The sequence below is a fragment of the Rhinatrema bivittatum genome, chromosome 4 (genome assembly GCF_901001135.1).
Source record: "Rhinatrema bivittatum chromosome 4, aRhiBiv1.1, whole genome shotgun sequence".
Taxonomy (NCBI): Eukaryota; Metazoa; Chordata; class Amphibia; order Gymnophiona; family Rhinatrematidae; genus Rhinatrema; species Rhinatrema bivittatum.
Window position 1 is genome coordinate 319,969,383 of NC_042618.1, and position 25,518 is coordinate 319,994,900.

The 25,518-nt window shown below is 42.6% G+C and overlaps 1 protein-coding gene across 2 annotated transcripts in view; it reads left to right on the forward strand.

Annotated features, from left to right (window-relative positions):
- LOC115090787 (protoheme IX farnesyltransferase, mitochondrial) overlaps positions 1-25,518 on the forward strand; it is a 483,471-nt gene that overhangs the window by 405,936 nt on the left and 52,017 nt on the right. For both annotated transcript variants that reach the window (XM_029600293.1, XM_029600292.1), the window contains exon 6: positions 15,748-15,980. In XM_029600293.1, coding sequence (XP_029456153.1) covers positions 15,748-15,980 — 233 coding nt within the window. The remainder of the gene's footprint in view (positions 1-15,747; positions 15,981-25,518) is intronic.

The window sequence follows — 25,518 nt, forward strand, 5'->3', positions numbered from 1 at the left end:
GTGTAAAAGCAGGCACTAAAGCTGTAGTGACAGCTGGTGTTGATTTCACCAATGCAAGGACAAGGACAGGAGTTTGCTGGGAGAGCCTGTATGGAATCTTTGAATTTGTTGGCTCGTCTTGGAGTGAAGTCATCGCAGGAATAGCCAGCATGGCTTAGAGATGAGCCATCAGACGAGCAGCTGGTGTGACTTGAAGACAAACCATTGCAGGAGCGGCTAGCGCAACTTGGAGACAAACCATGGCAAGAGGTGGTGCTCATTGAAGTTTGGGGTTTAATCATGGTCCCTCCATTCAGGGCATCCCAGCCTCTTAGGCTCTCAATATCAAAAGTTTGAAGCACTCTGTTCAAACCTCTTTTCTGCTGAATTTTGTACTGTACTTCAAGCCTCTTTATTTCTGGTTATTCATTATTGTAATGCTCTGTATATTGGCCTTCCTCTCGCTATTCTACGACCCATCCATTTTGGCTGTATGACTCCTATCTGATACAAAACGTTCAGAGCATATCACACCTACTCTTATTCATCTACATTGGCTATCCACATCTGAACGCAATAAATACAAATTGGTCACGATTATATACAAACTCTTAAATGATGATTCCTGTCCATGGGCCAATTCACTACTTAAAATTCTATCAACCTACTCGCTCTCATGCTCATCACAACATCTCCTTCTGGAAATTCTCTCGCCAAATTTAGCACATCTCTATATTACACGGGATTGTTCCTTTTCCATTGCCGGACCTATGTTCTGGAATTCCCTCCCTCTTGAAATGCGAAAGTCCAGCAAATAATGTAAAGGTCTCCTTAAAACCTTTTTGTTTAAACCTGCGCATTTTTGAGTTTTATGATTTGAAATATTATTTTATTTCATCAATTTATTTACTATTCATTGTAATTTTATGTGTTTTATTTTTAATCATTTAACCTATTTTATGCTTGTTTTATTTGTTAATCACCTAGACCTTTTTTGAGTTAGGCGGTCTATAACTTTAATAAATGTAAATATTGTACCACTTATTTAGGGTTGTAACCACTGCTCCGAGCAGATTTACCCCCGCTGCTTTCCTGAAGGCCTGATGCAATCATAACACTGCTATTTAACGGCTCGATACAGTAAAGTGGGGCCGCGGTTACCCCGCTCCTAACCTGCTTTCTACTCACTTTCCGGCCGCGTTAGCACATAGACGGGCGTGCTTTCATTGGCTGGGCGCACATGGACGGGCGCGCGTGACGTCACGGCGTGCGTCACGCGCGCCCGTCTATGTGCTTTCATTGGCCGGAGCGCCCAAATTGACGGGCGCTCAGCCAATGAAAGCACGCCGCTTTCACCACAGGCCGCTTTTCACCACACCCTTCTCTGCCGCCCTCCGGAGGGCGGCAGAGAAGGGAAGGGGCTGAAAAGCAACAAAAGGTAAGTTGGCACATGTCGAGCCGCTTCGGGAGGAGGGGATTTTCGGTTTTTAGGTTTTCATGGGTTAAAGTTGGGATCCACTTCCTGGTGCCTGTCATTTGAAATGACATTTCAAATGACAGGTACCAGCGCACCCAGGATACTGTATAGGCGCTGTATTAAGTGCCTATACAGTAAAATGGGTTGCGCGGGCCTAACACTTCGCCTACCGCTTCGTAGACGCGGCTTGCATTTGCATGCCATTTAAATAGAGTATCAAGCGGTATGTGATCAGAACAGTGCGTGCGGCAAACGAGGGTGCGCCCGGCACTGCCGCACTCTTTCTAACGCGGCCTTACTGTATCGACCCGTAAGGTTGTAACTACCTCTCCATGCAGGTTATGCTAGTGCCTTCCTAGAAAACAAAGCAGTCATATCAGTCTTTGGGGCTAAACAGCAGCTCCATGCAATTTACCCCAGTGCACCATTGCCATCCTCGTCAGCTGCCTGCTTTCCAGTGGGTTTTTCTGCTCGAGTGTGCAATAGTCATTTTGACCTGTTTTCATGTGTGTCAGACAATGAGCTCTAATAATGGTGGAGGCAAAAATAAAAAAATCGAAAAAATCCTGGGAAAGCTGAGGATCCCTGTTGGACAAGAAATGAAGGGAAAGTCAGAGATCAGCTTGTGCTATGTGGCTTTGTAACAGGAAGTAAATCGGGCAAACTAAATGGATCTTACAGTCCTTATCTGCCATCATGTGGTCTATTTCTCTGAATAGTTGCATAGCTAGCTAGTTTGTCAGGGCCATCAGGATGGATGGGCGAGGCAGGCGCCTGCCATGCCACTGAGGCAGAACTAAGTGTCAGTGTGTCTGCTTCCACGCAGCTGCGACATAAGAGTGGGACTTCCCTTCCCCACAGCCCACCAGGTCATCATTGGTGGAGGGATCCCCTGCTTGCTGGCTGTGACACCAGAGAGAGACCCCCTTCCCACTGGCCACCCAGGGCACCATTTAAACCGGCGATAATGCTGTAGTTTGCCCTACATTACAAAAAAAGCATGTGTGTCGTGTAGCTGTAGGGTTCTTCCGGTGTAGGTTTGTTATAGCTCTACAAAGTTTCTCTCCACTTGGGATACTTTACACCTGTGCAAAACGTATAGCTACATTAATTCCTGTTATTAAAAAGTGCTGGCTAGCCGGATTACTTTTCATGTGGGACCTGTGAATTGAAATGGATAAGGAGAAAACAAGGAACAGGCAAAGGAAGCCATACTGCTGGCCATGAGGGCTAGAATCAAAAGGCTTCAACTCCCCAAAATCCTGCCGAGCTGATGGTGTCTGAGTGCTGTCCAGCAGGGCACGGAGCCCTAGCAGGCTGCAATTTTGGGTGGCGGCAGCCTCACCAGTTATAGTAACTGTTTAGGCCAATTAACCTGGGGGGGGGGGGGGGGGCACAGTTGTTGAATTAAATATGGGAGTTTGTGTGCTAATTTACCCAGAATGAAAGAGAACCAAGGAGGAAGAAGAAAAAAAACTGATAGGGATAATAAGTGATATTCCATTAGCAGTCAAGTTTCTATAGCTGGCATCTGGGCTATATCCTTAGCACTGTGGATAGGAATAACCGAGTTTACTGGATGGACCAAATGGGCTTTATTTGTCGTCCTCTGCTCTATATTACTATGGATGCATTTTCACTTAAAACGAGTTTCTCAAAGAGGTCCTCACTTGAAATGCCGTGAAGGCATCTGATTGGTCCTTGTCACGAGCCAGCATTCCATGTAATTGCCCGGATCTTCGCTTTGAGGCCGAATGGAAAAGATCCCCCTCCCCCTGGCCCCCCCATCATCTTCCCGCAGGCACAGAATTCAGAGCTTCTGTAGAGAGAGCCGCAGCCTTCAAGGAAGAGGCCAATGCACATAGTGGAATTTAGCTAAGGCCAACGCGTAGCCCTGGAAGAATATGAACAGATGGACCTTTGCAAAATAGAAATTCGGGTTTCTTGCTTGCTTGAATAGGTGTAGGTATTATAAGTGTCTAAAAGTTTTTGGAAGGTTTTCTTTTAGGGATAAAAAAAAAAGTGTATGAAACTCACTGTGATTAAACTTAAAAGTACTATTTTATCTAAGTGATATATATCCCTTGTTTAATGAAGTAGCCGAGAGACTTCTACTGAGATAACACAGGAATCATCAGTTTGCTTAGTCTTCAAGTGATACAGAATTGCACAAAGTGAAATTAGCAGGGGAAATAGCATCTCTTCAGGATGGGTGGTGAAAGTTGCGATTAATATTTGTTAAAACACAGCAGCAGCAAGAACAACAACACGCCTGCAGGTGAAGAAGGATGCAGCTGGAAAGATAGGAAATCTATTTTTCTTTTAATTAGAGAGAAATGCTGTGCCCATAAGAGGCGGAGAACTATCTAATTAAAATGGAAATTGAAATTAAGAGCGCTGTTTTTGTCATTGTGGGTTCTGGCTATCGGGTTTTTAAGTGTTGTATGGTGCTGAACGATAATAAATTAAGTGCGTAAGATATTGGGGTTTATTTCCATTTGGTCACAATTGATTTAGACGATTAGCCAAGACTGATTCCGCAGCAGGCACAGGGAATGCTATTCTTATGCTGAAAATGGCAGTTCTGAAACTTAGTTGAAATCTTTTTTTTTTTTAGGTTAATAATAAAGCTGCTGGTGCAGGAAATGTTATTCCACTTTCAATTTCCCTTCATATTATTACTGTATTAGTTTTCCTATTAGAAACCACCAGTGAATATAGCCCCTATTACTGCTGAGATAGTGTGTGTGTGTGTGTATGTGTGTAATTTATTTATTTATATACAAGAAACTAAAATGATTTGTCTGGAAAGCTGGTCTGTCTGAATTGCCATAATTCAGTTGCCTCCATCAGTCATTTTTATTGCATTTTCATTTTTTTTATATAGTACCTTCTATTTCTGTATATGGTACGTTAAATTTCTTCCCATTAGCTGAGCATAAAGATGTTAAAGGCAGAATGTTGGTTTGTTTTATCAGCCAAGTGGCTGAAGTCTTTCTTAATTTTGACTGCCTTTCTTAAATTAAAATTCAGGTGGCTTAATAAAAGAAATCACTTTTTGTGTGAGCTACAGTGTGAGCAACATGCAGCGTGATACAATAACGTAAATATACAGTGTCCACCAATTGTTTCTGTTTTATTCTTAAGTTGCAGTGGTTAACTAGAATTCCACTTTAAACACGGCAACTTGTGCAGGCCTTGTTTGAAATTAGTATTTCTTGATCTGCAATGTAGTCAATTCCTCTTGCATTATGGAGTTTTTGTTTATGTTGGCTAGATCATGTAGGAAGTTAAAAAGGGAGGCAAACACCAAGATGCTTTGTACACATCGAGCAGTAACCGATAAAGGTATCAATATCCATATCCAAATAAGAATAGACAAGAAAGTGAAAATTACTTTATAAATTTATAAAATAATTTTAAATAGCTGAGGAAAGAAATCTTTCTTTGGGGGGGGGGGGTTAAGATAGTTTCACGACCTTTTCAGATATATCCGGATGTAGATCTATAGAAAGAGAACTTTTCTGAGGGGTAGAAAAGTCAAATGTCTTGTTTTCAGCTGGGTCCTGCTGGTGGCACAGGGAGATTACATGAGTTGCCAAAGGTTATGCAGTGGGAGAGGGGACTCCTAAAGTCATACGCCAAGATTTCTGCAGAATCTCAGTCCAGCGCTCTTAAGGCAATAGAATGACAGTGCTCGATAAAAGCATTTAAGCTAATTCAGCCAGAAAAGAGCAATGGTACTGTTACATGCTAAAAAAAAAAAAAAAAAAGGTGTTTTCAAAGGGGCTGTACAGTCAATAAATATGGCAGTGAAATGCACCCCTCAGGCTGAATCAGGAGTGGACGTTATCAAGCTATAGGCAGATGCTGTCCAGCAATATCCACCCCGAAAAAGCCACATCCAAGTCCTAATGCTTTGTTATTGTGCAGGATTTGTTCAGCATCTTTCCAAGCACCTCAGAACAAGAAGTCCAAAGCACTTGACTTGTACACCGGCCTATCAGTGATATCTTACAATCTGCGCCACAAATATGAAACATTATATATCAGGACATCCACAGCCATTAAATATAGTCCTGACATTTAAAATAGAGATATTAAAGTACCAAGCACCACATCTGTTCTCGTGCACCGCTTTCCATCAGAAAAATTCAGCTGCTGTTTTGCAGCCTCAAGGAATCCAAAAAAGCTTTCTGAGGATTTGATTCCCAGTCTCGGTCTTCTGCTTCCCGGGATGGCTGGGACTGGGGATGCTGCAGACGTGATGTTCCCAGCTGCCGGGGGGGGGGGGGGAGAGGAGGGCAGTCATAGTCCTGGTGCAGCAGCCACATCAGGTGACTGGATTTTAGGGCCTTTGGGTGCAGGGGTTTCAGAAGGAGTCCTGGTGCCAAGCCCCTAGCCGAGCAGTAACACGGCAGTGGCTGGACTTTTGTAAGCTGGGAAGAAAATTGCTGGATAGTTGCAAATGAAGGCTCATGACGCCAGATCCCGGCCCTGGTTTCAATTGAACCAGAAGCCTAAAGGAGCTGGAGGAAGCTGCCAAGTCATTAAAAAAAAAAAAAAAATATATATATATATATAGTTGAGCGGAATGGGATGTTGTTGTTTTAACTTCCAAAAACATGAACATGCTTCCATACATTTAAATTTATTGGCTTCCAGAAATCAAAATATAACTTAACCCCTGCAGTTCAGTAACGGAACATATGAAACGAAGCAAATTTTAATCAGTAGGCTGAGCAGATGGGACAGCACCACGGAGGCAACGCATAGGTTGTATTTTGACAAGATAACTTTCATCTGCAGAGTCGCTTGAAAATTGTCCCAGTAGAAAGCTGGTGAGAGAAATGGCAGACTTATTCGTGTCTAATGATCCTGTTGTCATGCAGAAAGGAGGTTCTGAGATTAGATGGCTCAGTGAATTAACAATACAGCAATTACTTGCACTGTCCTAGCCATGTAGCCGATGTAGTTTGCTCAGGTTCAGCCATGGTGGGGAAAAGGGGGAGAAAGGAGCCAGGGGCCCTTTCATTTTCAAAACCGTCAGTGGTAGCAGCTGCCTTCCTGATGGACGATGTCTGAAACCCCACCGTGTCAGTGGCAGCTTTGGGGTTTGGGCCTTGTCGGTGATGTGTGTGATCACCCTGCGCTGAACTCCAGAATAGATAAATGTCAACCAGCTTTCTTTGTATCTGAGAACCTCTTTAATTATTAACTGTGCTCATGCATACATTTTCTAGCACTTAGATTTGGAAGCATTTGAGGATAAGACTGGGTGAGGGGAGGGGACCAGGTTTCAAAACATTTAAAAGCAAAGACTCGATTTCCTCCTGTTTACTTTTTGGGTAAGAGGTGCTTTTTTTTCAGCACTAAGTTTCACCCAAGTTATTTTTTTGGCCTGTTCATTTCCTTCTGCTCTTGTGGGCTTCCTGCTCTGTCAGAGCTGGGGCTGGGATCCAGTGCTATGAGCATTCACCCATTTACAGTCTCCTCCCAGCTCACTTATCGCGTAGTCATTGCAGCGCCCAGGAGCCACATACCAGGGCTCCTTTAAGGACTCTGCAGTCCTGGGCCCTAAGTCTAGTGTCACCTTTTGTGCGATGACTCGGACTCCCTCCCCCTCCATCTGTAGCATTCCTGGTGGACCCAGGGGGACAGAAGACCTGATCCAGAAATACAAACCCAGGTCCTTTGCATGGCAGTGCACATCACAGCCTCTGAACCACGGAGTTGCTCCAGGGTTCATATATTATATTTTCCTTAATCTTTCTGCTGCTCCATCTTCCTATTGAGACTTCTTACCACTAGTGCCAGTAATGACTCTTTAGTAATCGACTTGACAGTGTTGACCATTGATCCAGTGGTCCCCTTTGTATAATGGTACAGGGTATACTTCTGGATTTTCCCTTTTCCCAGCATCCCACTGCTTCAGAATTGGCTTTTATGCCTCTAGCAGTCATTAGTCTTTGGACAGTATTAGCAATAAAGCCTCCAGTGCCGTAGTTTTGTTTTGCCTACCTACACAGAGCATAGATTACCTAGAAATAATTTTACTGTTCCTTTCTGGCTGTTTTTCCTGCCTTTAAATTGCACATGTGCTTGTAGTCAGCAATTTGTGAAATGTTTCTGCTTCACTGAGCCTCTACTGAAAGGAGGCAAAGGACCAGGTTTAGGTTTCGGGCATAACAAGTGCCAAAAAGCTCCAAGCCTTGTTTGCTTGCACACATTTTTATTAGCTCATCTTTTGCCCAAACATTTAATCTCCTGCCAAGTACCAAAGGAAAAAAAAATTCAGAGCAGTAACAAGGGTAAGCCAAGTCTTCTCTAGGAAGTGCTGTGGGATTTTTGCTGGAAAGCACAACATTTTAAGAATCCCGTTTAGTTCCACAGCACTACTTTTTTTTACAACCTTTTGCTTGCATGAATTTTTCTGTAGAATTTTCTTCTTTCCCAGCGGTTACAGGAAATTAAATCCTGGGACAAAAGATGAACGGTTTGAAAATGATACAAGCAAAATGGCTCACAGACTTTGGCCCATACTCTTATCACTAGTATTAAAAATAAGTCTCTCCGTGACAGTAGGATTATATTCTAAAGTCTAACAAATTTTCTTATAAAGCAGGAAATGTCTACTTTAATTCTGTAGTTGTTATTGTTTGCCTTCCACAGCTCACATGGTTTGGAGTGTCCGGTTTTTGTTCTCATTTTAAATCTACCATGGAATCAAAATAACCACATTTTAGTTTAGAATACCAACAGTCTTCTCCGAGTAAGGTATTGCCTTGTGTGAGTTAACACACTCAGTTTTGCCTCTAGGTTTTAATCCTGATGACATGATAATTTTACAGTAATATTATCATAACAGAGGAAAATACCCTCCATTTAATACATAACCTGCTGTGTGATAACATGGCATTGGGATAGATCTGCTTACATTGGGCAAAATATACATTTAACGCAGAACTCTCCTTGTTTTTCAGGGGCTGGCAATGTATAGCAGCACATATGAAAGAATGGAACCAGCATTTGCACTTAATAAAGCAATGTTTTAAACTTGGATGAGGATGAGGAAAATTTCACTGTAGCTTTAGAAGTTGGCATAATTAATTGTGTCTTTAAGAAAAGGCACAATAAAAATTGTCTTCATGGGGCCTATGCACTAAAACATGCAAAAAAATGTTTTTAACATACATGCTGAAGGGGTGCATGTGCTAACAAATGTTTAATAGTACGCACACACTAATAACATGCACATTATCCCAGAAAGTATGTGGTCTCCATGCTATATCTGCTTGTGTGGAGGCTACACAAGACAGCGTTCATGCACTAAAGTGAAAATTCTCTGTCCTCTTTTCTTCATCTCTCCTTGTTTGAAAACTAAAAGCCCAGAACATGGGATTCATAGCCAGTACTTGAGGGTAGGAATGGTAGAGCACCTGGATCCCAGGAGAAGAGGTGAAGGGGAACGGAAGTCGAGGAGATGAAAAAGCAGATGTCTGTGTGGCTTATGAGGTGTCTTGTACTCCTTTTGTGTAATATTGTTCCTTGTTTGTTGTTCCGGATTTCTGGGCAAGAGGGTGAATAACTGGACAAATGCTTGTTTCTGTCCATATGTTTTCTGTCTCATGAAGGGTCTTGAAAGAGTTGAGTGATAGAATGGAGCATGGAAAGGACTGTGAATGTATAATGGTATGGAAGGGGCATGAGAGATGACAGGTGTTCTGGGAAGGAGAGTGGCGGCTATAGGAAGGAAGTCTTCTACAGTGCAAGGAAGGAGGTAGGGATGAGGCAGTTAGATCAAGGGATTGGAGGAGGGACTCTACATAGACCAGAACAAGCCCATTAGAAATCAGGGGAGAAATGCAGAACAGTATAAGATAGTGAAGAAGGAATGGGAGAAGGGAAAGAGAGGACATATAAAGGATTCAGGGACTCCCCAAGTGTCCAACCACGTCTTTTGAGGAGGAAGAACCAGACCACAAACTCCAGCAGCAAGGACACAACCACACCAATAGATATGGTGCGTCATGCAAGAAGAAAACAATTGCATTCTGGAGATGATCCTGGGAAAGTATAGTGTGCTTTTTGGGGGATTAAATCCTTGGTAGCAAAGGAGCATATTTGGAAAGACATATTGAGCATCAGTAGCCTCTGAGTCACCACTTAGGTTAAAAAAAAAAACACATTAAACATCACTATCGGGACATTAAAAAGGTCTTCTATGAAAAGGCTACCAAGAAACATGCCCATCAGAAGAAAACAGCAAGTGAATATCTCCATCCCATTCGCTTCACACCATTGGAGCAATGACTCGCTTGAATGGTTGGGTCCAGATATCATCATTGGCCTCTCTTAATCCATGGATACAGAATCAGCAATGCATCTGGGACAATCTGGTGAGTTACCTGCATTACAAAAACTAATTAGGAACACACAGCAAGAGTCTACTAACAGTCCTTTGCATGGCTGTCCTTCAGGCCCCAACCTGTATATGGATCCTGTAGGAGGTTACAGGCTTAGCATGGGGCCTTTTGGGAGAAATGGGGACAAATTAAGGCGACAACATTTTAGATAGACTGGGGACTTAGAGTGGCATTAACATATATCAAGACAGGGGAGTATCAGGGTAGGGATCTTGCTGTGGAGAGCTTGACTTTTCAGATTGAAGCAAAAAGAATGCACATGCTCCTTCCTACAATATAACTACCTCATTTCTGTATCTTTTCCAGGTTCAATGGCTTTATGGAGAGCAGGCCGAACTCCTGGATGCATAATATCTGCACTGGAGAACAGGGACCCGAATCAGAGGATGACTCCATCCTGGAGGCTTTGTCAGGTGCACTGTGGGATGACCAAACTATACCTTCACTTGATGCTCTAGGTTCAAACAAAAGTAGTAATTTAAATCAAAGACATAGATGCCTTGTTTATACTGTTTATGCTGAAACTTCAAAATGCCTACCGGGGTCTTTGGACAGACTAACTACAGCAATAGTTATCATCATTCCCCAGCAAAGTGAGTTCAATGGACAAACATCACCACCGTTTGCCTTACCCCTTCTATGAAATGCACACCATGCTACCTGAGAGGGCCATGGACCAGAAGTGAAAAGGCTAGAAAGTGGCTTCTTACCTTTGTGGCGGAGAGGCTGCCTTGGACAGTTCCTTCTAGTCCCTACTCTATTCCTTCTGTGAGGGATTTATGGCTCGACTGCAGCAACTTTATCTCTGCTCCACCTATCTTGCAGACCATTCATATCATCTGAGACACACTGTACATGCAATAAACATTTCTGCACAATCATGGTTTTTGATTGCAACTTGTGAGATGGGTCATTTTTAAACACAAGCTGCAAGTTGGAGTGTGCATCATTCTTTTGCTGGTAAAGCATTGATTCCATTGTGCCACTAGCTGAAAAAAACATCATCTTGGAGCCCTTGTGTTCCTATAGACTGACCTGCTCTTCAGCTCTCTTGTGGAGCACCTGGATGGTTTTTTGATGAGACTCTTTCGTAAGATACAATCATTGTGAATATTTTAAAGGTTTGATATAGGTTCTGGTTGCATTGTTGCACAAGTGTCGGTTTGTATTTGTACTTCTGTTAAAAATCAGTTTGCAATTATAATATTTAAATTTGCTTATATAATATAAATGTGATATAGGATACATTAGTATTCCATGTTTTCTTTTTATTGTGCTTGTAATATGTATATAAGAACACTTCAGTGTATATGATTTGCCTTATGGTATCATTTACTATATATATAATTAGTTTGGACTTATCCAGCTAAGTGGCGCTGTTGAACACTCATTTGCATTCTGTGGCCTCCACTTAGCTGGCTCAGCTAAATAGTTATCTGGCTAAGTAGTAGGTGGAATAGGAGCATTCTGGAGTGTGGCTGCTTAGCCAGCATTCAGCCTTATCCAGTTTAGTTAGCCAGATAAGTTAGTCCTGCTATTGAGCAGGTCTAAAATTAGCTAGATAAACTTATCCGGCTGATTTTTAGATAGCTGGACATCCCAGGTAAGCTAGCTGCATATGTTTATCTGGCTAAATCTCACAGCTGGATAGTGGCTGAATACCTACCTCTCTGAAAATTGGCTTCTGTATCTTTCAAACAAAGGTGATTCTAAGCCTTCTCTAAAAATGTGTGTGTTCGCTAATATAGGTAAGGAGAAAAGAGATTTCTAGCCAGCTTTTTGGAACTAGTTATAACTAGTCACTCTGCAGTTTATTCAGTATCGAAAAGAAACCACCTAAAACTTTTCTAATATCAGTAGTGCTGTATATGGAGATAAAGTTAGGAATGATGCACTATTTGTATTTGGTGATAAAGGTTTCAGTCAAGGGTTCACTCAATGCTGTACTGCCATGTTAGAGACCTGACTTCATTTCCCAGTCTTGACCTCTGCTCATTAGGCCAAACGTAGCTGGAGCTGCTGCAGTACTTATGGGTGGGATCCAAGGTGAATGTGTACAGGATTAGTCACAGCCGAGCACTAGTGCAGTGGCAGAGCTTATAGAAAGAAGTGGGGGGTAAAACCTGGCAGATAGAAATAAAGGTTGTGTTTAAAGAGGGAATTTCTGTTTGTGTGTTTAGTTTTTATGTCATGTCAGAGGTTCCTAAACCTGGCCCAGGGGATCCCCAGTCAGTCAGGTTTTCAGGATAAGCACAATGAATATGTATGCTCTGGAGGCAGTGCATGCAAATTTATCTCATGCATATTCATTGTGGATATCCTGAAAACCTGACTGACTGGGGGGTCCTCCAGGTCAGGTTTGGGAACCTCTGATTTATGTTTGTACTAGCCGTTAAGCGGCTACATTAAAAAAAAATGTTCAGTCCATTTCCTCTCCCCTCATTCTCCTTCCTCCCCTTCATTCTCCTCATTCTCCTCTCCCTCCCCTTCATTCTCCCCTCCCCCTCATTCTCCTCTCCCCCCCATTCTCCTCATTCTCCCCTCCCCCCCCCCTAGTCTCCCTCCCTCCCTCTCACCTCACTCTCTCCTCCTCTCTCAATCCCCTCCCCTCCCCTCAGCTCATTCAAAACCCTTTCGGATGGCGCAGACGGAAGATCTCCGGGAGAGGTCCCTCCCTCCCTCGCGCACGCCGCCGCCGCTACTGCTCCTCCCAGCGCCATTTTTGTTACAGGCAAGCTCTGACCGACGTGCTCGCTCGCGCATGCGCGATAGGGCTGCTCTCTACTGCGCATTTGCGGCATGTCTGTCAAGCTTCATTTATCTAGTAGATTATTTATGTATGTATTCTTGTAACTCACCAGGTACATTAGACTGTCCAGGCTATAAATGTGTTTTAAATTCAATTAAAGGCCCATGACACCTCAACTTCTATTCCTTTACGTCTCCCCCCCCCCCCCCCCCCCATTATCTCCTTAAATAGCAGTGTAAGGGATTGGGGCAGGTTCCAGCTGGGCTTGGAACTCAGGTGTAGGAAGGTTTGCCAGGCCAGAAAAATCTTTAAATTCACAAGTAGCTACCATACTCTCTGTACATGCGAGGCTCCACTATTTTGTGAAGAGGCTCTCGCCTCTTGTAAGTGCTTAATGAATGATTGCCTCACTTTACCAGGCCGGGATTTCTTAATGCAGGATGCTGATATGTGGAGAGGTCCTCCTTACATTGCGAAGTGGTCTCGCTAGGGTGCTGTTAATGTCAGAAGCACTTGACTTGTTGTTGTTAACTTTTAAAGAGCACATGTACCACTGTTTTCATCACAAGAGGGTCTAACAGCAGAGATAAGCATTACACCTCCTGTAGCTCTAGATGAGAGGAGCTGTGGGGGTTTGTTTTGCCTTTTTTTTTCTTTTTTTTACTTTAAAATCATCTTTTCTAAAACGTAAAGCTTGTTTCTGTAACAAAACTTGAAGCCAGTGAGTCACTCAGTTGGGATCATTATAAGTGGAAAATTTGAACTTTAGTCTGAAGCCATCAGGTTCCCACCTCTTACATATAAACATAGAAACTGACAAATAAAGAACACTAAGATCCATCTGTTCTGCCCGTAGGCTCTAGCTATTGCGGTGCTATAGATCTTACTTCATTTCCAGCTTTAGCCTCCCTTTTCCCCACCACTTATCCTCTCTTCCTGACCCACGGCTGTTGGAATTCCATGACTATTTTTGTCCCCACCAGATTCACTGGGAGATTCTTTTATTCACCACCATCTTTCTGTCTAGTAATTATTATTTCTGGATCCACTCCCTTCAGCCTTAGGGGCCGATGCAATACAGTGCACTGAGCCCAGCGCACTGTATATCCCGCAGTTGGACGCGGGTTGTAGAGGCGCTAACTAATCCTCTTACGCTACTAAAACTAGTACAGAAAAGCAGAAAAAACTGCTTTTCCATACTGCCTCCTACTTAATATCCTTGATATTAATTTAAAAAAAAAAAAGCGCTGGCAGGGGTTTGGAAAATGGACGCTGGTTAATTCAGCGTCCATTCTCCGAACCTGACTACCGACACCAGAAGAAGTATATAAATCAATATTAAAGTGTCAGGCACTTAATATTAATTTATTCACTCCTTCACTTATTGCCCATTGGTCCTTTTCACTGACATTTTCACTGACATTTGTCAGTAAAAGGACCAATCTCCTTTCAGGACAGCCTTCTGAAAGGAGATTGGTCCTTTCACTGACATGTGACAGAAAAGGGACCAATCCACAATAAGTGAAGGAGTGAATAAATTAATATTAAGTGCCCGACACTTTAATATTGACTTATACACTCCTTCTGGTGCCGGTAGTCAGGTTGGGAGAATGGACGCTGAATTTATCAGTGCCCATTTTCCTAACCCCTACATGTGTGCTGGTTAGGAAAACGGGATGCTGATAAATTCAGCGTCCGTTTTCTTAACCGGTGAATAGCCACCGACAGCAGACCTCTCTCCAGCTTGTGCTGTAAAGGAGGCGTTAGGGGCGCGCAATCGCCCCTAGCGCCGCCTCGACAGCGCGAGCCCTAATTTAAATATTGCATTTCGCCCCCAGGAGAGGTGCCTGGGGGCGCGTTATGAAAGCGGGCGCTGAATACACAGCGCCTGCTTTCAGCGCAAGCTTTTTGCATCAGCCCCTTAGTATATTACTGCTCAGAAAATTATATTTTCCTCACAAAAGTGCCTTTCATGAATTATGTATAATCTTAAGGTACTTGAATCTCTTGTATCCCCCGTTTTTTCAGGGTATACATGTTTAAGTCCATACATCTCACCATTGTGCAGACCACTTTGGTAGTCTTTCTGTGGATTGTCTGCACTTTTTGTGTATTAATCTAGCGATGAAGCCTCCAGAACTGGGCATAATACTATAGATGAGATCGTGCTACTAAATTGTTTGCTGATTATTACCACTTCCTTCCTTCTGCTGATTACACCTCTCCCTAGCATTCCATTGGCTCTCCCCCGCTGGTAACCTTTAGGTCATCAGATATGATCATCCCAAGATAATCAGAAAACATTTCCTTTAGTAGTGATGTCATTCATGTTCTATAACCCTTAACTGCTTCTCCTTTCGTGCCGTGGGACTACATCTGTCCTCCAGTCCTCTGGAATCACTTTTGTCTCTGGCGAGTCGTACATGAGTGTTGTCAGTAGTGCTGCCCACACCTCTCTAAACTCGCTTGGTATTTTAGGCTGTGTCCATCTGGTCCCCATGTCTTGTCCACCGACAGTTTTGCCAGTTCCATGTGTATTCTTTCAGTAGCTGAGCATCTACTTCCATCTTGTTTGTTGAGCTGATAAAAACTGGATGGACCCTTTTGGGGTTAACAGAGAGAGAGGGAGCTTTTTATAGGGATACATACTGACTGATTCAGAATTTCACACGTCTTATTCTGCAGGGAGTCCTAGTTTGCGTGTTGGGATTAGAGAACAACAGAAAAGAAATAAGTCAAAAATAATGAAATAACAGGCTGCCAAGAAAAACCTCTAGAGGCTTGGCTTTGGACACTCCCCTTCCCCAAGAAATGCGTGACAAGTTGGTATGGATTCAAACTATGTAGGAAGGCAAGGAGCAAGCAAAAAGGTGACTTGGCCTAAATGATATATAATGAAATATTTCTTTGCCCTCGTGGTTTGGTGTTAGAGCTAACCCACTTCATGAAAGTTGGAATCCTTGGCCAAACTAGTGAGCTCAGTGGCTGAATGTTCCTTGGAGCATTTTAATAAAATATTAATGCCAGATTTAGTCGACTTTCTTCCTGTTATTCTAGGTGTTGCTTGTAAGTTCTGTTACTGACTTGTAAAGTGTTGCCTTTTTTTTATTTTGCAGTCCTCTCCACGCAGTGTGCTTTGCAGCCGCCTGTGCCATTACGGGAATTACCCTGCTGACCTGGGGAGTCAATCCCCTGACAGGGGCACTGGGTGCCTTCAACATTTTCCTGTACACGTGTTGCTATACCCCGATGAAAAGAATTACTATTGCCAACACGTGGGTGGGAGCTGTCGTTGGGGCCATTCCACCAGTTATGGGTTGGACTGCAGCTACTGGCAGCTTGGATGCTGGTAAGTACAAAATATTCATCTCTTACAGCTGGAGAGGGAAACAGACAGCAGGGTCTGCTTGCCAATTCTATATCTGGGACAGCTGAAAATAACCATGCTGGAGCCTAGAATGATTAACTTCTCTTTAGACCAGGTAACCACACAGGCTAATTCCTCAAAGACTTTGCCACATTCCAAATGCTCTTCTGCTTCATACCACGACACGCCTTTTCATTTTAGCTTTGCTATTATGGAAGCACAGAAAGCAACTGCTGGTTTTCTTGTCATTGCTCGTTATGCTGGTCGCATAAGAACTCCTCCATCGTGGAGTCCTTTCGGTTGTTGTTGAAACTGGAATAAAATGAGGGCCAATGATTCGCCAAACAAGTAAAATGTAAGTGTGGGAGAAGGGCATGTGATCAAAAAAGAAACCCCCACTGGGGCAAATCCCTAGAAACTCCCTAAAATAGACTAAACCTGGTGGCTGGGCAGTGGTGCTGCACGCTGGCTTGCAGCAGCCTTATAGTTTGATTCCTGGGCTGCGACTCTGGAATCAGAGAAGGCTGGGGAGGCAGCGCTCACAGCTCCCGAGGCAGAGAGAGTTCTCTGCCATTGCTCAGCGATGATGTTCACTGGCCCAGACTTAACAAAAGAGCATTGTGTACTGGGTTCCAGAGAGAGCAGCCATCCCTGCAGGAGCTGGGCTCAAGTGGAGAATTAAACGGGGGAAAACCTCGAGGTAGCTGCAGATGAAGGCTCACGGCACCATCGTGCAACAGAGACCAAATCTGACTGAACTGGAAGCCCAGGAGAAAGAGGAAACTTTCAGGCCAAAGAATGAAGATCCTTAAACTAGAGCAAAAAGCCCAGGCATGCCATGATGGTGGTGTAATATATATAGACAGTTCTTGCCAGAGTAGCGGCAGTTCGAAGGAGGTTCTACCAAACTGGACCCTGCTATTGGATCTTAGTCAAATAGCTAAGAAACGACCACTCCTAGATGATTTTTTTTTCCTTATTTTTTTTACTGGACAGTTACAAGCACAAAAAAGAGCATTTGATGCAGGCTGTTATTTATAAGACATTTAAGTTGAGTCTCAAGGATCTAAATATCCTGGAGAAGAGGGGAGATGTGATAGAGACATTCAAATATCTCAGCTTCACAAATGAAGGAGACTTTACTTTTGGTGCAAAAGAAATTTTGGTAGTACTATAATAGCAACAAAATTCAAAAAAGGCAAGGGACAGAAACAGATGATCTTTAATGCTTGCAAGCCAAGGGTGATGCCATAGATCAAGGAATGTCTTCATAGTTAGACAATACATATCATACGCATCACAGATATAATGCACACCTGTATGGCCTGAGCTGGAGTGATGAGGTAAATAATTTACATTCTTTTTAAATGAAAGCATTTTCATTTATCTGGAAATAGACATGGTATGGTTTACTAATTTTATAGGCTTTTGGTAAAATTGTGAATTGTAAAACTTGTGAGCATTTTAGTACCCCGTGATACGAGCCTGGAAATATCTGTTGGGGGGGGGAACACATCCATATCCCCGAGATGGTTTTTTTAGCCTCTCATTTTCTGTATGCTTGCCTTGTTTATTTTCTTCATGTAAGCCTTTAGCCTAGAGATCAGCAACCCCCAGCATGCATTTTGAAACTGCTCAGGGTAGGAGGCGGCAAGTTTGAGGATGGGCACTGCCGCCGGGTCTCACCCACCTGCCCTCTGCCCCAGCAAATGATCTTGGTATGGGGGGGCCTCTATGCCAATTTGCCAAAGCATTCTGTGGTCTGTGAATTTCAAAGAGAGGTGCATTTATTTATGAAGGAGTAAATTTCCGTGTAACAGAGCCAGATGCAGTTCAGGAATGTCACAAAGCAGTGTTCTCGGAGAGGTAAAGTATTCAACTGTTAACGTCATTCCTTGGCCTGCTCACGAGTGACTGCTCTATGACTTGAAGGACATCTTTTTTTTTTTTTTTTCTTGAATTCTAGTTTTTCACCCTCGGCTCAGTAAATATGAATTGTTCCGCTCCTGCTTTGTTTTCCCTGGTGGTCCTTTTTCGGATAACAGGAGCAGGGAGAGTAAATCATCAGTTACACTGCCCTCACTGTGCAGTAACTATGATCGTAGTCACTTAAGTGACCAGATATTGGGAGTGATTTCATTTGCACTGTTTTCTCATGCTGCAACAAAGAGATTCTGGCCAGCCCACAGAATGTATGTCTCTGTACTTTGTGATTATTTTTTTTTGTACATCTCTGAACTTTGCCAAATGCAGGCCAATAGGAAATAAAAATAGATTATGTTAAAGTAATAAATGAAGCAAATATATCATAGAAGGCAAACCACATGGCTGCCCATTTATATAAACTGCCTTTTAGTGCTGAAATCCCTAAAGGAAATATCCTGTAGGATAAAGCTAACTGGTTCCAGCTCCTGATTGGTTGATGTTGCTGTACCATGCAATAAATAATCCTGTAGTGGAGTCAGGGATCCTGTTTTAAAGGGTGTTTCCACCTTGTCTGGCTCTAAGCTAAAACAGATGCAGTTGTCTTGGTGCATAGCAATTCCTTGTTTCTAACAGGTCAGGAGTGGCAGGCAGCAGTCTTCAGCATTATCAGTTAAAAGGATTTATTCTGAGTGGGTGGTGGTGGCAGAGCAGATAACCACCCTGACAGCAGAGGAGATATTATAGCCCCCCCCCCCCCCCCCCAGTGGTCTGAAGCTACACCCTCCAGCGCATGTTTATTTGAAGAGATTATTTGCTTTATCTCTAGCACTTTGTTGCAGGGCCTGAAAGGAAATCTCCTACACCCTGTTCTGGGGTTTGCATTCATATGGAGAAATTTGAATAATTCCTGAGGCTATGGAATTTATAACATGTAGGGTAGTGGTAATTATGGAAAGGCCGAATTTTTTTAAATTGCTTTTACTTTGTAATTCAAATTTCTGGTGTACGGCAGACATTAATTATGTCGGCCAATATCCGTGTACAAATGGGGATTTAGAAATGGCCATGTCTTATCAGGAAGTGACATTTGGCAGATAAATGATTTAAGTAACAAAATAACAGGGGGAGAAAGATAGAGATTGTGACCAGACCTAGTAAATTACCTAATCTTTGATACTTTCAGAGTAAGCACTCTGCAAACCGTCCAGGAAAAAAGCACAAAGAAAAGTCATCTTTTTAAATTATTTGCCCAGAGCAACACGACAAGCTTCCTGCAAAATAGACCTCAGTAATATGTTTAAAGAAGTCTATTGATGTACACTCTCTGATTTAACATTCCCTTTGATTTACAGAAGAAGTAACACAATAAATAATTAGCAGATGGGGGGATTGCTTTAAATGTCCTGTATTTCTCTAGAGTGAGCTGGATTTCAGGTTTCCGTATGTTACTTCTCAGGGCTCTGGGCATTTTCACGGGGCCAGCTTTTTGCAACATATGCCTTAATCAACCTATTTTAGGGTGGTAGCATCCAAGAAACAGTGAGTGGCAGAGCTTCCTGAACCTGAGAAGCTTCCAGTTTCAGGGCGGGCCACATTTTACTATATTATGTTATGCATTCTATCTTCCCTGCAAACCGAAGAAACTGACTGATATGATTAGCCAGTTTGGCTATTTTAAACAAATATTACAGAGGTGGCAGCCAGTTAGTGGTGATGCAAACAGCACGAGTCAGCACATAATTCAGTTAAACTGCAAATTTGTGATTCAACGAAAGATAGAAAGTAAGGAAACATGTTTGTTTTGGATTTTTTTTTTTTTTGAGGGGGGAGAATATATTTTTCTTTTATTTTTATGAGGTGCTTTTTCTCTTTCTCTTTTTTTTTTTTTTTTTTTTTTATGGTTGATGCACATATGGCTCCCATTCTTCCAGCAATGAAAACAAGATATTGCACCTTCTGCAACTGTCCTCAGTGAGTGAAGTTCCAAATGAAATTATACCTTCACTGCTGGCAGTGTTGCGTCCATGCTAGAGTTAGTCCTGTGTTTGTGTCTCCATGGATGCCTAATATAAACAAGGCAGAGTGTATGTATACTGAACTGCCCTGAATGTAGAAAATTATCCACCCACTCTTTCCCCAAGGCACCCTTGAACCTAAGGCTGTGAGGTCATAACAGATACCTTAGAAGTACATCTGACATCATACTCATTGGTTTTCCATCATTTTTAGCAATTTCCCTTGATTTTTCCATCCTCTTTATTTACGGTGTACAGTTTTCTGTGATTTTGATAATTTTTGTATTAGTGGGAGCATTTTGAGGACCATAAGATCCATTGCACTTGCCGGCAGCCTCCCTTCACTAGCAGTCTAAACCTCTTGCTTCCTGAAAATTCTATTCATTTCAAATGGTGTCAGTGTTTTCAGTGTGAAGCCTTCCAAATAAAGACATCAGAAGCACTAGTTGTTACGCGCCCCGCGCGCGGGCCTGCTCACCTTCATGGTGCCACAGCGGGTCCCGGGACGACCTCCCTCGCGGTAGTTGCCAGTCCTGCCAGGCCCCGGCGTCCTGCGGCGGCATTCGCTGGGCCTTCCACTGCGCGCCGGGCCTCACGCCGAGGTTTGGCGTCCTCGGCCATGTTAGCCATGCCCATACACATGCGAGCTGCCCGAACTCATGTAAGGCCTAGGGCGGGTCCTAGTTCCAAGGTGCACCCTGATTGTTTCCCCGATATAAGGAAGTTCCTATCTCTACTTCCTTGCCTTGGTGATCGGGTCAGTTTGTTCTGAGATTGCCTCCGCGCCTGTACTTGTTCCTGCTTGTTCCTAGTCTCGTTCCAGGATCCTTCTGTTCCAGTTCTGTTCCTGACTCGTTCCTGCATACTAGTTCCTGTGTCCTGCTTGTTCCTGCGTTCGTCTGTCTACCCAGGTAGTCCCCTCAGACTGTCTTACTGGTACTGACATCAGCTTGTTCCTCACCTGCCTGCCGCCTGCCTCAAAGACCTCAGCTTGCTCCTGACCTACCTGCCTGCCTCAAAGACTTCAGCCTGCCTTTGTCCTCATCTGACCTCCAGTCCCTGACCCCTGCTTTACTGACCATTCCTCGGACTGATCTCTGGATCTTCACCTTTGCCTGCCTGACCTCGTTTCCAGATTCTGGCTCTGTTCCTTGCCTTGTCATCACCAACTCTGTTCTGGTTCTCCCTGTTCCAACCAGCTACCACCTTTGAACCCGATCGCGCTCCCCCTGTTTCCATGGGCACGCCAGGCTTTCACTCTCTTAGGAGACCCTGCGAGGCCCACTTAAGACCAAGCGGCCCGGGTCCCTACGGGCTCCTCCCGGAGGGACCTCAGGCTTCCAGTGGTGAAGCTCTTCCTAGCCTCTGTCTCCTCCAGTGCTCCGCCCCCTGGGGGCAGTTACCTCTTGTTCCCTTTCAGGAGGCGTTCCATCTCTGCCCCAGGACAAGGTTCCACCCACGAGCACAACACTAGTAAATATAAGATTATTATTTTGATTTGTATGATACCTTTTATTGAGAGAAGATCCCAGTTCCTTTATGATTTCATATTTTAGAAAACATACCACTACTACTTATTGCTGTAACACTACTAGATGTACACAGCACCATACAGATAAACAAATGACAGTCCCTGCTCCTTGAAGCTTGCAATCTATTCAAGATAATTAAGAGGCTTTAGGAAATGTATTACAGTAAGCATGGTGAAAGTCAACAAGGAGGACCCACAGTCATGTAGCCAACTCTGGCATGCAAAGCGTGACAGTGCTATCCTTTCACCCAGACTGCAAGAAATGAAATAATCATTATAACTAGTAGCTATAAGCATGCATCAGATTTTTTGGGGGTGGGGAAGAAAGGGCTCCAGTGCTCCCAATGATATTTTATAATGAGTGATCCAAGATTTCTCCCAACATTTGGGATGGCAAAATTACATCCCTAAATAGAGCATTTAGGGATCACTCCGTTGTTGATAAATATCTTCCCTTCTCTGTTATCTTCTAAACCAAGCTCTTAAAGGTACAAATACTTTTATCACAATGTAGCAAGGATGTTCTTTCCTATTCACCAAACAGTTTCCCATTCCTAACCTGGCTTTGAATTTTCATTTTTTTTTCCATATGAAGCTTTTGGCTTTGCCTATGGATGCCTCTGTTCCCAAATCCTTCTCCTGCAATGTGGCTGTCACTCAATACTGACCTCAGAGAAGATAGATACAGCCTTTCAAGTCAAGGGCTATAAATCTTTTGATTTTGGATTTTTTTTTTTCCTGCCCTTACTTTACATGACCGTATAACCTTGAAATCATAATCTATATGTACTAAGTAGGTTTGGGGCTGACCCGCCACGTATGACTGCATTGATAATTAAGCTTTATTGTGTGCAGCCTTATAAGTCCTTGTGTGAATTCAGCAGCAACGTCCAGGACTGATGGATTCTTCCTTTCAAGGCCAACTCAGTCCCTCACACATTGAATGCTGCAATTAACCCAGTATTCTGCTTGGTTTGTGCAAGAAGTAATTCTTTTTTCTAATTAACTTGTCTTTGTCTTTGGGAGTCGGAGGCTACATGTACGGAGTGATCAGTGTAGTTTGGATTTCTGTGTTTGTTCTTTTAAATTTTTGAACAGTAAAAAAAAAAAAATGTATAAAATATAATAGAGCTCTAGCCAATGTCCACTCAATGGAACATTGCAGTCACATGATAGTGTGAATTATTTCTGTAAGTACTATTTAATCTGTACATGGGTGACTCATAATATACTTTTTTTTTTCAGGCGAGTCGTTTTTCTTCTTTCTGCTCCCCCCTCTCATATGGGGTATCATAACAGGCAAAAGCTTGACTAAAGGAACATAAATATAATATTTATTATTTGCCTAGAGCCATCAGCATACACCCTCAAAATAACAAGTCCAAAAAATAGCACAAATAATGAAACAAATAAAAGATGAAACACTCATACATAGTAACATAGTAATGACAGAAGATAAAGACAAAATGATCCATCCAGTCTGCCCATGCATGGTAGTAACTGATACATTGTTCAGGTTACCCCCATATGTTCTATTAATGGTAACTGCTGCATCATGCTGGTTACCCCTCTATGTGTTCTGTTGAGGACAGTAGCTGCTGTTCTGTGCAGGTTATTCCCATGCAGAAATATTATACCTAAAGTTAACATCAGTTACTCCTTTCCTTCATTACTAACCTGAAGCCTTTAGTGATCTGCAATGTTTATCTCGTGCCCTTTTAAATTCATTTACTGTTCTTGTCCTCGTCACCTCTTCCAGGAGGGCATTCAACACCCTCTCTGTGAAGAACTATTTCCTGATGTAGCTTCTCAGTCATCCCCCCTGGAGTTTCATATTGTGACAGTTAATTGTACAGTTTCCTTTCCAACAGAAAAGGTTTGATGTTTGTGCATCATTAATACTTTGCAGATATCTAAAGGTCTATATTATATCTTTCTTACACTTCCTGTCCTCCAGGGTATACTTATTTAGATACTTCAGCCTCCCTTCGTAGGTCTTCTGAAACAGACCCCACACCATTTTGATAATCTTCCTCTGGACAGTTTCTTTCCTATCTCTATCCTTTTTGAGATATGGTCTCCAGAACTGAATGCAGGAGTCCAGGTGTACTTTAAAACTTAAGCCGCACTGTTAACATAAGGGACCATCAGAAATTAGCCCATTTTCTTTCATATATTTTGTTATGATTAGAGCTTGAGTGCTGAATTACATATAAGATTAGTGATTAGGAAGTCAGGATAAGCTCCTGAAGAATGCCATATTTGTCTCTAAGAAGCCTCTCATATGGACATTTTTATTTTTGGCCTAATATAAGCCTCATACAGTGTAAGGAATAATGGACATTTAAAACAGTTTAAGTTTCTGCAGTGGGCATACGATGGATAAAATGGACGTTTAAAATGATGGACATTTTAACACACACAATAAACAAAGAAACTAGGCCTTGGGACTTTTCCAGCATTTGGGCCTTTTAGAATGTTTCACAACATTTAAAAGTCAGAGCTGTAACATCATTTACAGAGCAGGTGGACCTTGTACTAACAAGGCAAACAGAAGCCTTTTGGACCTTGGCAAGTATTAACGAGAACATAATTGGAGGTGAGAATGACTCAGCTTTGCCAGATATCGATCGACCAATGAGACTATTGAGAGCTATAGAATAAGAAGTATCATATAAACATCATGTGTATTTTAAGAGAAGAAACAACTAATGAGGGGAGGCCACACATTCAGAAGTTTTTTCCACCCCTGATCACATGGGAGAAGAGGTAGACAGCATGTGATGTTGTGATGAATCATTTTGGTTTCTTTTGACCCAAATAACCCAGACACCCTGACACTTTAGGGGTATGGATTTATGCTCAGATCCAACCAGTGAGATGAAAGGCATACAACGAGATCCAACCAATAAGATGAAGGACATGAAATCTTGCTCCTTGATTGCATAAGACAGCACGAGAAAAGAGTGAAGTCAAAGCTGAAAAATTTGGCAAATGCTCAGCCCAATGTATCCAGGCAACGCAAGGCAACAGCCCTAACACAGATAACTTGGGCAGATGACCAGACAGCCAGATCCAGCCCAAAGCAGATGTAAGTAGTCCAGCTGCAGATGTGACCAGAAGGAGACAGACCAAACCATGCTGAGGTGGGCTTAAGACAAGGAGACAAGCAGAGGTGATATGAACTCCTGGCTATGTTACAAGACACTTCACTTCAGGGAGTGGTAAAAAAAAAAAGAGGAGGACACTGGTTAGTTAGAAGCACTATTTGCATATCATATAGTATGGAGAATTGAAAATTGAACAATGTAACTTTAAATATAAGAACATGCCATACTGGGTCAGACCAAGGGTCCATCAAGCCCAGCATCCTGTTTCCAACAGTGGCCAATCCAGGCCATAAGAACCTGGCAAGTACCCAAAAACTAAGTCTATTCCATGTTACTGTTGCTAGTAATAGCAGTGGCTATTTTCTAAGTCAACTTAATTAATAGCAGGTAATGGACTTCTCCTCCAAATCCTTTTTTAAACACAGCTATACTAACTGCACTAACCACATCCTCTGGCAACAAATTCCAGAGTTTAATTGTGCGTTGAGTGAAAAATAACTTTCTCCGATTAGTTTTAAATGTGCCACGTGCTAACTTCATGGAGTGCCCCCTAGTCTTTCTATTATCTGAAAGAGTAAATAACCGATACATATCTACCCGTTCCAGACCTCTCATGATTTTAAACACCTCTATCATATCCCCCCTCAGCCGTCTCTTCTCCAAGCTGAAAAGTCCTAACCTCTTTAGTCTTTCCTCACAGGGGAGCTGTTCCATTCCCCTTATCATTTTGGTCGCCCTTCTCTGTACCTTCTCCATCGCAATTATATCTTTTTGAGATTCAGTGACCAGAATTGTACACAGTCTCACCATGGAGTGATACAGAGGCATTATGACATTTTCTGTTTTATTCACCATTCCTTTTCTAATAATTCCCAACATTGATAATAAATATACATATTTACTATCAATAAATTACATAAATATATTATCTCAGAATG